Genomic DNA, 12337 nt, shown 5'->3' with positions numbered 1-12337 from the left:
TTATTTACTACGTACTGCTGAGGACACAGAATACTTGAAACACTTTGTTTACGTAAGTTGAGCCAAGATATTTTAAATATTAATTTTCAAAACTAAAAATAGAGTAGCAATAAAAAATGAATAATGTTACTAATTAACTGCAGATTCCTTGGATAATGCAGAGCTTGAAAACTTTTGAGGAGGTACAGAAATGAGTAATTCAAGATTGGTCTGGTGTGGGAGATATTAAAGGGACAGAACACAGGAAAGAAAAAGAAGATTTTGAACCATTTGGCTAGAACCATGCTGCTGGAAAGCCACCATGGCCAGGATTACAGGGAGGGGCCAGAGAACCTTCAGGGCCCAGGAGCTTCTCAGTGGAGCACTGACCTGACTGCCCAACGGCAAAGCCACACTGTTGCCTGTGGAGACCAAGGGACCTACTATCCACGGTAGGTTTTCTTCTTGCTCATCTCAAATGTAACGTGTCTCCAAAACTCAAAAATGTTGAAGTGTAAAATTTCAATCATAGCCTAAGCTTTGATTTCATGAGCAAATGAGTTATTATTTCACACGATTACAGGGCACTGGGATGAACTTCTCCAGTTCTCCTGTAAAGTCACCCGTTGGATACCTAGGTGGCCCTCTACAATCACTTGTTCATTTTCTTACCTGAATCTTATTAAAGAAGAGTTCATCCCAGATACTATCGTTCCTGATGATTCCACTCCGCACCTCGGCCTGCTTACGCTTTGCTGCAAACTCCAGGAGCCAGCGCTTTAATGGTGTGTTTGCCTGGCTGAAGATCTGAGGAACACAAGTTGGAAGCAGCTGTCAGGGCCTGAATGTCTCACTTCTAGACATATCCCCCAGGAATAAGGCCCAGACTGGCCAGCAGAGAAGCCATGTTCCATTTTGCCCCTGCAGGAGGTCACTGAATGTGTGACATTGAGCTGAAGGTTAACACTGCCAGGGTCCAGACATGCTGTGAAGATGGAAGTTCCTGGAAAAAAAAAAAAAAAATCTCTCCCGCAGGGGTTTTTGGAGAATAGGAAGAAAACACGAGAAGGAAGAATGAGAAAGAGTCAGGAACTACAAGAGAGGAAGCAAGTTCTAGGACCTGGTGGTGGAGGCATTGAAAGCTTGCCTGGGGCTCCAGACCCTGTCCAAACAAGCAAATATGCAGCCCCTCAGCCTGGCTGAAGACTCCCTGCAGAGCTCACCTTGTCGTACATCCGGTTCAGCAGTCGTGGGACCACAGGGAAGATGGTGGGGCATAGAGCCTTCATGTCATCTGAGAGGAGGCGGATGTCTCCCTGGAAGAAGCCAACGCGCCCTCCGTGGCAATAGACGACAGACTGGAAGGATAGGACAGGAAGGGAGGAGTCCCTTAGGGTGGTCACTACTGGCTATAGTCCAAAGCTGTCCAAAGTGCTGCCCTACATGGAGGGCACCCATGACCCCCTGACCCAGCTCTGGTCACTGCCATGAGACACTGAAGAATGCTATCTGAGGTGACCCCCACCCCCTACCTTCCAACTAAGTCCCACTCAGGCACAGGGAGATGAAGCAGAAGATGGAGAGGAATCCTGAGCCTCTGGGAGATGCCAAAGCAGCCATTCTCACTGTTATGTGCCCCCTCACCTACTCCCAAACCCTGGACATGGGCCTCCCTGGAGACTCAGGTCTTTGAGATGAACTACAGCCTACTAATGGATCTGCTCTAGGTCTTAGAGGCACTGGATTTCTCCAGGGAATTCTGGGAAGGTGAATGTGTGTAGGTCCCATGAGTACTGGAGATGCTGCTGAAGTTGGCTGTGGGTGCTGTTTAGTGGGAGGCCAAGGGGGAGCCCCTGACTGGTTCCTAATGGGACTAGGAGTATGCCAGGAGCCTTATATATGCCCCTGTCTTTAATGCTCATAACAACCCTATAAGGGAAGTGGCATTTCTACAGGTGAGGAACACAAAGCTCAGAGAGGTTACATGACTTGCCCAGGGTCACAAAACTAATTTACAGTAATTGCTGGCATTGAATCCAGGTCTGGAAAGCTGCAAAGCATGCTATCCAGATGCCAGGGCCTTACCTGTACTATTATATAAGATCTCTTCCAAGGCAAAATGGGAAAGTCCTAGAAGACACAGTTTTTTCATACGCTGGTCCCTTGAGTGACACATATATGGAGAATTCCTTGTCTCTACAATCACATATGGATTCCTCCTCCCGCTCCCTCTGTACTTCCACAAGGCCTGTCTCAGGGCCAGCCTCAGGTCAGTCCCCATCTGCAGCCTGAGGAGCCATGCCAGTTTCATTCCCCAACTTTACTCTATTGTTTTCTCTTTTAGGAGTCTGTGAATTGTAAAAGTTATGGAACATAAGTGTTTTGGTCATAAATGGAGCTGTACTGCACAGAGCTTGAATGGTAAAGCGCTTCTGCAAAGCTGCAATGCTCTCTGAGAAGATGCTATCAGCTGGGGTGTCTCTCAGCTGAGTGTGTCCATGGGTAAGACAGGGCAGGCCTGGGGGCTTCCCTGGGACAATGCTCCCAGGAGGGACAGGTGGGGTGGCTAAGGTCCTCTGAGCCCTCGGACCCCTATGGTACCTTCTGAGGACAGGGCAGTTTGGTCCTACTTCATGCCACCAGTGACAAGTGACACCCCCTAGGGTTATGGGTTCTAGGCACAGAGTGTGCCTCCCTGATGCCAGGGCCTTACCTGCACCATTCGCTCAAACATGTGTGCTAAAGGCAAATAGGAAATGTGCACATCCGCACAAGTGGGAGCCCACTGACTCTGTAAGAAAAAAGAAGGAGCCCAGGCAAGGCCCCGTCAGTCAGGTGGGCGTCTTACCTGGATTACTCTCTCAAACATGTGAGCCAGAGGCAGGAAGGAGATGAGCACATCGTCCTGTCTCGGAAAGATCACTTTCTGCAGGCGACGGGCATGGGAGACAGAAAGGAAAGAAACACTGACAGGAAGACGACAAGAGAATCATAAAACAATAAAGAGAAAATGGTCCTGGAGGGCAAACAGGAAGGGGGGAGGGGAATGGGAGTGGCGAGGACAGAGAGAGGTGAGATGAAAAAGAGAAGAAATGAGAGAGAGAGGGAGGAGGAAGGTGCAGAAAGAAGAGAGACAGAGAGACAGGGCAGCATAGGAAGCGGAGTATTAGGTCGCAGCGTCAGTGGGTCTAGGTTATCTGCAGAAGCAAAGAGCCAAATGAAGCACACAGAAACCAGCAGAATGGGCTCCGCAGGGAAGTCTCCTCTCAGAGGGCCCGCCCCTCACTTGCAGTCAGTCGATGCCAGCCCGGCTCTCTCCCCTTCCTCCCCACACCTGCAGGACCTGCCCCATACCCCATTTCTCCAGGCTCCCTGGGACACCTGGGCAGGGATTCAGAAGGTCTTGGCTAGTCAGCACTTTCTAGTCCTTGCAGAGAAAGGGGCCCAGAGACTCCCAAGTCTATGGGACTGTGGCTGGGGTACGAGCCCCAGCCAGAAGAGGAGACAAGGCCAAACCCCAAACAGTGGCTGAGCCTGGCCTCACAAGCCATCCCTGGAACCAGGGCCTTAAAGAAGAATACTGACAGGGAGCCCTGCTGTGCCCCGCCAGCAAAGGGAGGGCCCAGGACACATCTCACAGATGGGACTGACCCTAGGGACAGGGGCTACTCCAGCCAGGGGAGCCCTGCACAAGGCTTGGGATCCGGGTGGGCTGTGCCTCCAGGCACTCTCCTCTGCTGGACTTCCCTGCTCTCCATCCCTTTGCAGAGGCCTTCAGTCTCCTGTGCTGGCTTTTGGGCCAGCTTGGGCAAACCTTGCTCCCGACCTGGGCTCAGCCAGCAACTGTCTCTCACAGTTTTCTACTAAAATAAATTGTCTTTCCCAGTTTTCTACTAAGTGTTTGGGGCACACACTCCATAATGTCATCTACCATGAACGTGGAGAGTGACTTTCTCCACAGTGGAGAAAAAGCCAAATTTTTTTGAAAAGACACACTCCTTTATGCTGAAGGAAACTGCAGGACATACTCACCACTTGTGGGAAAAGTCCTCCTTTGTTAGCCAGTTATAAAATGCTAACATGTTTTAGTCAGGCCAAGATATCAAAGCTTTTTTAATTTTAGATTTACCTTTAAGTACAGCCTTATAAATTAGCAGTTGCCGTTGTTTCTCAGACTCTAGTAGTCCTTAAACACAAAATGACTGAATTAAACCCTGATCTTCGAAAAACAAGTTATTAAGGATTACTTTCTAAATAAAGGTACACACAAAACCATAGCTATATCAATTTTCTAAGTTATTCGAAGTTAGAAAGGAAAAATAGGTTTGCATGCTTTTCTTTCTGGGATCTTAGTACTCCCAGAAATCAACTGAATATTTATCAAATATGGATCATTTCAGTATTTGGAGTGAAAAGTGATGGTAAAAGTGGGGTTGCTCTAATAAGAACAGAAACTCCTGCCTGTGAATGGCAGCACAGATTACATCATGAAAAAAAAAAAAAAAAAGAAAACAAACATATAAAAAAAATCCTCTGAGGCTTGAGGTTGTCCTCAAGAGACACCTACAACAGTAATTCTACTTTATTCACCTCTGTCACTTTCAGAAAGCCTGAGAAATCAGCCACCACGTTCCCATGGGTGAGCATCGCACCTTTTGGGTTCCCTATAAAAAGAAAGCAAGAAGTCAAATTAGTTGGAAACTCAAGGGCCACTTCTTGAAAACAGTGCCCAAGTTGGCAGTCCCAGACACCCAGGCTGTCCACCCAAGCCTCTGGCCTTTGTCTTCAGCTACCTTTAGACTTACAGGCAGATGAATGCTGCTTCAGGGACCGCCATCCTATAGACATAGCCTACCATTAGGCTCCCAGCAGCATGGGACCAGGAGGCAGGTGACATGGTTGCACAGGTGGGGTGCCTCAAGGCCTAAAGGGTGAACTGCTTGTGGTCTGTGCCTTATCCTTTCCGGTTTCCCTTCAGGAGGAGAGGCTCTCAGCCCCCAGTCCCCTTACATACAGCAAGGGCTCTGTACTACTCCCTGGGCCTGAGCGGGGCTGATCTCCTGAGTCCAGCAGCCAACTCTGACGGCAGAGGACTTCTCTGCTGCATTTGGCACCTGAAAAGGCCCCAGGCTCAGGCCAGGCTGGAGATCCAGAGGGCTGGGCAGCCCTTCCTGCCTGCTCCTTGGCAGAAATGGGACACAAATATTCTTGCTTTGTTTTGATATGACCTTTCACTACTCCTCATAAGGCCTGGTTCTCTGGGCCCTTGAGGAAGCCAGGGACTGCTAGGATGACTCAGAGGATAGAAGTGGCTAGGGATCCCAGGCACAGAAGGCTGGGAAGGGTGGCCAGCTTGGCCACCATTTCCTGTCAGAGTGGATACAATCCCAAAGTTCCTGCTGGACAGATCTGACAGGGCTCAAATCCTAGCCTTGCCACTCACTGCCAGCATAACACTGGAAAGCCACTGTTCCTCTCTGTTTTCTTATCTGTAAGATAGGGACAGTAATGCCAACCTCACAGGCTTCTGTAAGATCTAAAGATATAATCTAGGTATGAAAGATGTTAAATTAGTTTCCACTGAGGCAGCCAAAGATGTTAAATCAGACGTTTCCACTGAGGCAATAGCTGCAAAACACAAAAGTGAGGGGCCAGACTACGTGCAGAATCTATCCAGGAAACATCAAATAAGCCAACATGTTAACTTTGCCTCACCCTGAATGAGGCAATAAAAGGGCTGAGTAGAGACTAAGAGAGTGTTGTACTCAATGCCCCTGAATTGCTCACTTTAAAATGGTTGATTTTATGCTATGTGAAATTTGCCTCAAAGAGGGGGTGGGGGAGAGACAGACAGAGAGAGAGAGAGAGAGAGAGAGAGAGAGAATTTTTTATCTTTGGAGACAGCTACACTGAGTCATAGCCCATCAAAAGGGGAGGAATGAAGGGTCCTCTCTCCCAATCCCAGCCTAACACCCAGGCTAATTCAGCCCCTAATGGGACCACTCAAAGTGCCTGATTGTGCTCCCTGAAGCTGGGGGGCCAATGAAAAAGATGAAGAAGACTGTGGTTGTAAAAATTAAAAAAAAAAAAAAAAAAACAATTAATCCCAGGGAGTCTGGATATGGAGTCTACAGAAGGAACATCAGTCTCAGAGAGCAGTGGTGGGAATGGTAGGGTGCAATAAATCTTTTCCACGAGACCAGTTTGCCAGGGCAAAAGGACCATCGCCCATGAGGGTAGACAATCAAGAGTACACCAGAGGCAGAAGCTGAAGTGGAGAAGGCAGCAGACAACCCAAGGAAGGGCACTGCCTAGATCAAGAGTGCTCATGAAGGCAGCCATCAAGCAGAGGGAGTTTTAGATATTTGCCCAAAACCATCTTTCAACTTTCATATTCCACTTATTTATCCTGCTACCCCACTTCAAACCTGGTAAGAGAGGGCAGAAACCTCTGTTAGCAAGCTGGGGGAGAAGGAAAAACATCAGAGAGGAACGGAGGAGAGGAGGACCGTGCCCTCCTCACCAAGCCTGCAGCCAGCCCTCGCTTGGGAGAGGAAGGAGTCTCCGTGAAGTGTACTGATTCCTATTTTGGACTGACACTTGTAATTCTGAATTAAGACTGTGTTTGTGACTTGCAATGTCCATAGGACTTTTTATTACCTGAGAGCGACCAGAAAAGGCACAAGATGCCTGAGTTTTTGCCCAGGAGCAGAAAAAGACCTACCCCCGCGGCACAAATTTAAAGGCACGAATGGAGATAAAAATAAAGTTGCTCTCATAATTATGTCCCAGGAGGCCTACTTGTTCAACTTACTGGTGACCCATTAGTCAGAGATAAGAGCATCAGGCATGGCCCAATCTTTGAATTCAAGAGACAAGACGCATCTGTTTGACTGAAATGTATGGTGGATGGGATTTTAACCTATGCTCTGGCACTTCCACCCATATTGCAAATCACAGAGGTGATTCTGGGGACACAGAAGATTATGATATGATTTAAAAAGTTATATTTCTCCAATAAATAGCTGTCAAAATATCTTCCTTTTGAAAAGAAAAATTACCATGGGGTCTAATTTTATCTCTGCCTATCCTTTCATACTAACATCTTTCCTCAAACCCAGGCCCAGATTAAGAAATATCCAAGTTGTCTCATATACAAATCCCACAGAGTACCTGGGCCCACAGAGTATTCCGAGTGTCACCTAGTAATTTCTTCCCATTGACTCTTAGGATCTGGAAGTTTCTAAAGAATATCTCCCAAACACTAGGTATGAAATCATAAGTGTCATGAAATAGAGTTCTGTGTTACAGAGCTTTGGATTTGCAAGGTTGGCTGACTTGTTCATGCTTGATAGAACTCAGGGTGAATGGTATAAGAATCTCAAGGGAAAACTGTCTTCGTTGATTAAAAAAAAAAAAAAAAAAATCCTAAAGCCTCCATTCAGTTCAAGCCAAAACACATACAACAGCAGTAGTTATTCAACTCCACTTGGTTAGATAAGCCCTTTTCTTCTCCAACATGATGAGAAAAGTTCATGTCCTTTAGTTTTCTTGTGGATATGAATGCCATTTTATACATGTCTAATGGCCTATAGAATTTTAAAACATTCCCAGACATGCCCAAATTATTTCTTTGTCTCTACGTGTGGTCCCAAAGGATGAAGAAGAAGTGAATGTTGGCAACAAATTGTGGGGGAAGACTGAAAGGTTGCAGAATCAAATTGCAGAATTTTCCCTGGTTTTCTCTTTTTCTGGTGCAATGTCAGTAAGAGATGCTGGCTATCCAGGCCACCAATGTCTCAGCAATATGAGACCCACTGTATTTCCCATCATCCCCTCATAAGCTGACCATTCTTGTATTTTTCTCTCCAGCCACTGAAGAAAAACTCTCCAAGTGTTAGATTCTGCCAATGACATTTTGGCTTTGGTCAGTGTTCCTGGGCAGGCCTTCCATGGCTATTATGTAGAAAAGAATTTTGCTGGGTGACGATCTGCCCTGGTTGGATGTTGGTTCCAAGTGACAGCAGCTGCGGATAGAGTAGAGCTCAAGGTTTCTCCGGCAGGGGTGGAAGTGGGTTTGGGGACAGTTCTGGGCCACCCAGCTGGGGGATTCTGGCTGCTTGTTTCTGCTTTTAAATAGTCAAAGGTGGGTTATAATAGTTACTGGTGACTGAAATTCTCTGGAAGTTTCATAATGCAGGTAGAGTGTTCATCTTCCTGCTAAAGGCTCTCAAATCTTTAGGTCTGAGTCTTACTTTTATCAATCCCATATCCACCAATTTTAAAAAATCAGACATGAGGGCTAGTAAGAATAGAAATAATAACTATAATAGTAGCCAAGTATTCAACACCCACTAATGCTGGCACTGTGCTGGGAACTTCATACATGGTAAATCAGTTATTTCTTGAAACAACTCTACGCAGTAAGTTAAGTGTATTCATCTAATACCCAAGAAAACAAGCTTAACAGAGGTTAAGTAATTCTAAAGCTATACAGCAGGAGTGCTGAGATGTAATTTTATGTCTACATTCATACAGGTCTTGAACCAAATAGCACAAAACAAATAGGTCATGGTGAACATTTTCCCCAGAAAGCCCACCTCTGAGTAGCCACAGTTCTGGGGCTGATGGGCATTTACATGCTCAGCTAAATGACTGCAGATGCCTGGGCTTTCATGGGCATCCTCGGAACAGAAGGGATGCCCCAATTTGAATGGCCTCCACCCCCTCAGCCTCCCAGGCCCATAGCCAGTGCTTAGAATTGATCCCTCATGCTTTGAGACACTTTCATATGACTCCAGACCTGTGGCACCTCCCCTCCTATCTTCCCTCTCATCCCTTCCTCCCATCCTCCCACGCTAACTCCCGTGTCCCTCCCTTCAGGCACTCTCCCGTCAAGTGCTTCAGCTCTTGGGGCTCCCTAAGGATCCCATTCTGAAAACCCCACCAAGTCAATCCAGCTGCCAACCTTCCCGCTCCCTCCACAGCACAGCCCCTGAGGCTCATAGCCTCTGTCCCAGAGGGGCTCTCTTCCCAGAAACTGTCAACACATGCCCCCTTTAGACTCCTCTCACCCTCAGCCAGGACTCTGACTCTCACTCCACAAAGGAGGCAGAAGCCGTCAGAGGATTCCCCACATCGTCCTGGCCTCCCAGACTCTGCTCTTACCCCTTCCTTCCTAGCATCTCCTCCCTGGTGCTTGGAGGCCTCCTCTCTCCCCAACCCACACCAAAGCTTCGGGGACTTTGGTGCTTGAGCATCCTCTTCCTTTCCTCTGTCTCCAGTGGCCCCTTCTCAGCCATAAGAAACAATTTCAGGATCTCCAGAGGAGCAACAAACCTCCCCAAAAGCCCTTGACTCCACCAGCTGCCAATCTCACTCTCTGCCATATCTTCATGGTCAACTATTAAAAAAGAAACCCACCAACCTTCTCCTCAAGTATAATACACACATGGACAAGTGCCCAAATAAGTGTAAAGGTCAATGGAGTTTTCCAAAGTGAACTTGGCTGTACAACCAGCACCCAGATCAAGATATAGAACATCACCAGCGTCCCAGAGGCTCCCGTATCACCCTTCCAGGGTGCCATTATCCCAGAAGACATCCCCTATCCTGATTTGTAAAACCACAGGGTAATTTATGATGTTTTATAATTTTATATGAAAGAAATCATACAATCTTTTGTGCCTGGTTTCTTTTGTTCAACATTGTGACATAATGTTCTACTGTAAGCAAATAAGCATTTGAATTACTTCCAGATTTTGACTGTTACAAATAGTGTTGCTATGAACATGATGGAGCATGCCTTTTGGTGGCATGGCCAAGCTTCTTGAAAGAAGTACACACATGCTTGTACTGAATCAATATCTTTACTTCCCATTCACTCCTCAGTCCTCAGTCCACAGCAACCAAGTCTTCCACCCCATGCCCCAGGACCACTCTTTTTTTTTTTTTTTTTTTTTGAGATGGAGTCTCGCTCTGTTGCCCAGACTGGAGTGGCGCAATTTCGGCTCACTGCAACCTCCGCCTCCCGGGTTCAAGCGATTCTCCTGCCTCTGCTCCCGGGTAGCTGGGACTACAGGTGCCCGCCACCACACTCACTTAATTTTTTGTATTTTCAGTACAGATGGAGTTTCACCATGTTAGTCAGGATGGGCTCGATCTCCTGACCTCGTGATCCAGCCACCTCGGCCTCCCAAAGTGCTGGGAGGACCAATCTTTGTCAAGAGCACCAGCAGGTCATTTCATGGTGACATCCTCCAGTTACAACTTAGCCACAGATGATGCTGACAGATCCTGTTCTCCTCTAGCCTCTCCAACCCCTCCTGCCGGACCTCTATTGGGAACTCCTGTCCCATCATCTCCCTCAAGCTCGTGCCCTCAAGCCCTGCCTGGGGCCCTCTCTTTTCCTCTCAAAACTCCCTCAAAGCAGCGTGTTCCGTGCTACCACAATGCCTCCGCACATGCTCTTTCTCCTGCCGGGAATGCCCTTCCCTGGCTTTTACAGCTACCGATCCTTCAGGACTCTGCTTAGACTGACTTCCTCTGAAAATCCTTTCTGTCCTGCTGTACTCACCTCTCAGTGGCCGGGTACCCCATGCACCAGGGATGCAGACCTCAAGGCAGCGACCACACCATATTGTAACTGCCTGATGACACAAGCTGGGAGTTCATGGGTGCAAACCTATGTCTTCTTCATCCCTATGCCCTCAGCCCCTAATGCTAGGTCTGATGCGTAGTGGGTACTCACAAAAAGGAGCTGAATGAATAAGTATAGATGAATTAGAAAAAGACTGCTAAAAACACATAGACTGGAAGTTATGTTTTTAAAAAACACTGTATTTTCTTCACTGTGAAGACAAGGTATATGAGCTCATAAGGATAAAACATCCTAACTATCATTCAAGGGACCCAATTTCCCAAACTGGGCTGTGCTACACCCACATATTGTCTTTTTTTTCAGATGTGGGAGTGGGTTCAGATTCCAGTTCAGCTAACAGTTATTTTGAAATGAATAGCAAACCACATGCCCACCCCTCAGCCATCACTGGGTACAGGAAGACCACAAGCTCTCACCACCTCCCAGACCTTCTTGGCCTGGATAGGGACTTCAAAGTACGGACTTATTCTAGGAATCTCCACAGATTTTTCCACTGCATGCCAAGAAGGAAATCTTCCTGGAATGATTCCACCAGAATCATGGGCCAAGTGTCAGGTTCAGATTGTATTTTCCATCTTTCCCCACGAAAAGAACAATGTGGCCCTTGATGAGGCTGGGAGCCAGGACATTTAGCTTACATTTAAGGGAAGCTGTATCTGGGCTGTGACGCTGAGGACACACAAGGCTGATGTGCCTGACAAGAGGATGAGTACAAGAGGCATAGCACGGGCTTAGCCTAAAGCCAAGGAAATCCAAGTGCACAGCCAGGCAGGGTGATATCAGGCCAGAGCCCTGCTCACTCCCCCAGCTCTGCCCAGGCACCAGCCATAGCTTTGGAGTGGGAAGTCTGGGAAAGTAAGTCACAGCCTGTGTTTCGAGGCCCACACATTCTGCTTCCGCCACACAGAGCTTGAGCAGGATAGCTTAGCTTCCTACAGTCTGGAAAAGCACTGGACAGGATGTCTGCCCTCCCCAGCCAGGCAACAGCACATTTCTGCATCATGAAGTTTTTCTCCAGATCCAAGGGTGATGTTTATGACCAAGTGACCTGTTAAAAGCCTGAAGGCACACTTTGAAGGCAGGTCCAAAGGTAAGGCCACAGCAGTGACCTGCTCCCCAAAACCATGTCAGCAAAAATTCACATTGTAAAACTCAAGACAAAAAGACATTGGAAAGTGCTCTTTAAAAAGCAACATAAACCTGAAGGGCATTTTTGAATTCTGGGTTGGCTCTGGATGTCAGCCTCTGGGGAGGAAGGGCTGTGTTGTTATTTTTCTGACAGAGTTTAGTAGAATATGGTGGAAATCCTTGAACCCATATGAGTTACTGGTAAAAATCGATATTCAATAAAGCGTGTTTATCATGATCCACTGACATGAATAATCCTGGTTATAGGGCTGGTCACAGATCTGCCAAATGCCTTAGAGGCTGCATCTGCAGAAGGCATGCAGAGCCCCAGTTCACTGCCCACTGAGAGCTGTCATCAAGATGGGCCAATCCTCAGTTTGGAATAAGAAGGCTGGGGACTTCCTGCCCATTCAGGGCAAGGCAAGTGACATCCACGTCATCAAATGAGATGGAAAGGCAGCACTGGGAAGGGCCCTGGCCTGGGAATTATGAGAACAGGGCACAAGTCTTGGTGCTTCTACTTGCTGACGGTGTCCCCTTGGAGCGAGCAGGCTTGGTGACAATCCTGCT

At 47.4% G+C, this 12337-nt stretch overlaps 1 protein-coding gene across 7 annotated transcripts in view; it reads right to left on the bottom strand.

Annotated features, from left to right (window-relative positions):
* ACSL6 (acyl-CoA synthetase long chain family member 6) overlaps window positions 1-12337 on the bottom strand; it is a 58269-nt gene that overhangs the window by 18529 nt on the left and 27403 nt on the right. For 4 of the 7 annotated variants that reach the window (XM_023196648.1, XM_023196665.1, XM_023196686.1 and 1 more), the window contains exons 10-13: window positions 4570-4643; window positions 2693-2770; window positions 1203-1337; window positions 652-786 (exon numbers count right to left, since the gene is read on the bottom strand). In XM_023196648.1, the coding sequence (XP_023052416.1) occupies window positions 652-786; window positions 1203-1337; window positions 2693-2770; window positions 4570-4643 (422 nt within the window). Of the gene's footprint in view, window positions 1-651; window positions 787-1202; window positions 1338-2692; window positions 2771-2827; window positions 2906-4569; window positions 4644-12337 lie in introns of all 7 variants that reach the window. The other 3 variants (XM_023196705.1, XM_023196657.1, XM_023196695.1) reach the window with 3 other exon arrangements.

The sequence above is a fragment of the Piliocolobus tephrosceles genome, chromosome 4, assembly GCF_002776525.5.
Source record: "Piliocolobus tephrosceles isolate RC106 chromosome 4, ASM277652v3, whole genome shotgun sequence".
Taxonomy (NCBI): Eukaryota; Metazoa; Chordata; class Mammalia; order Primates; family Cercopithecidae; genus Piliocolobus; species Piliocolobus tephrosceles.
This window is presented reverse-complemented; position numbering and strand designations above follow the sequence as displayed.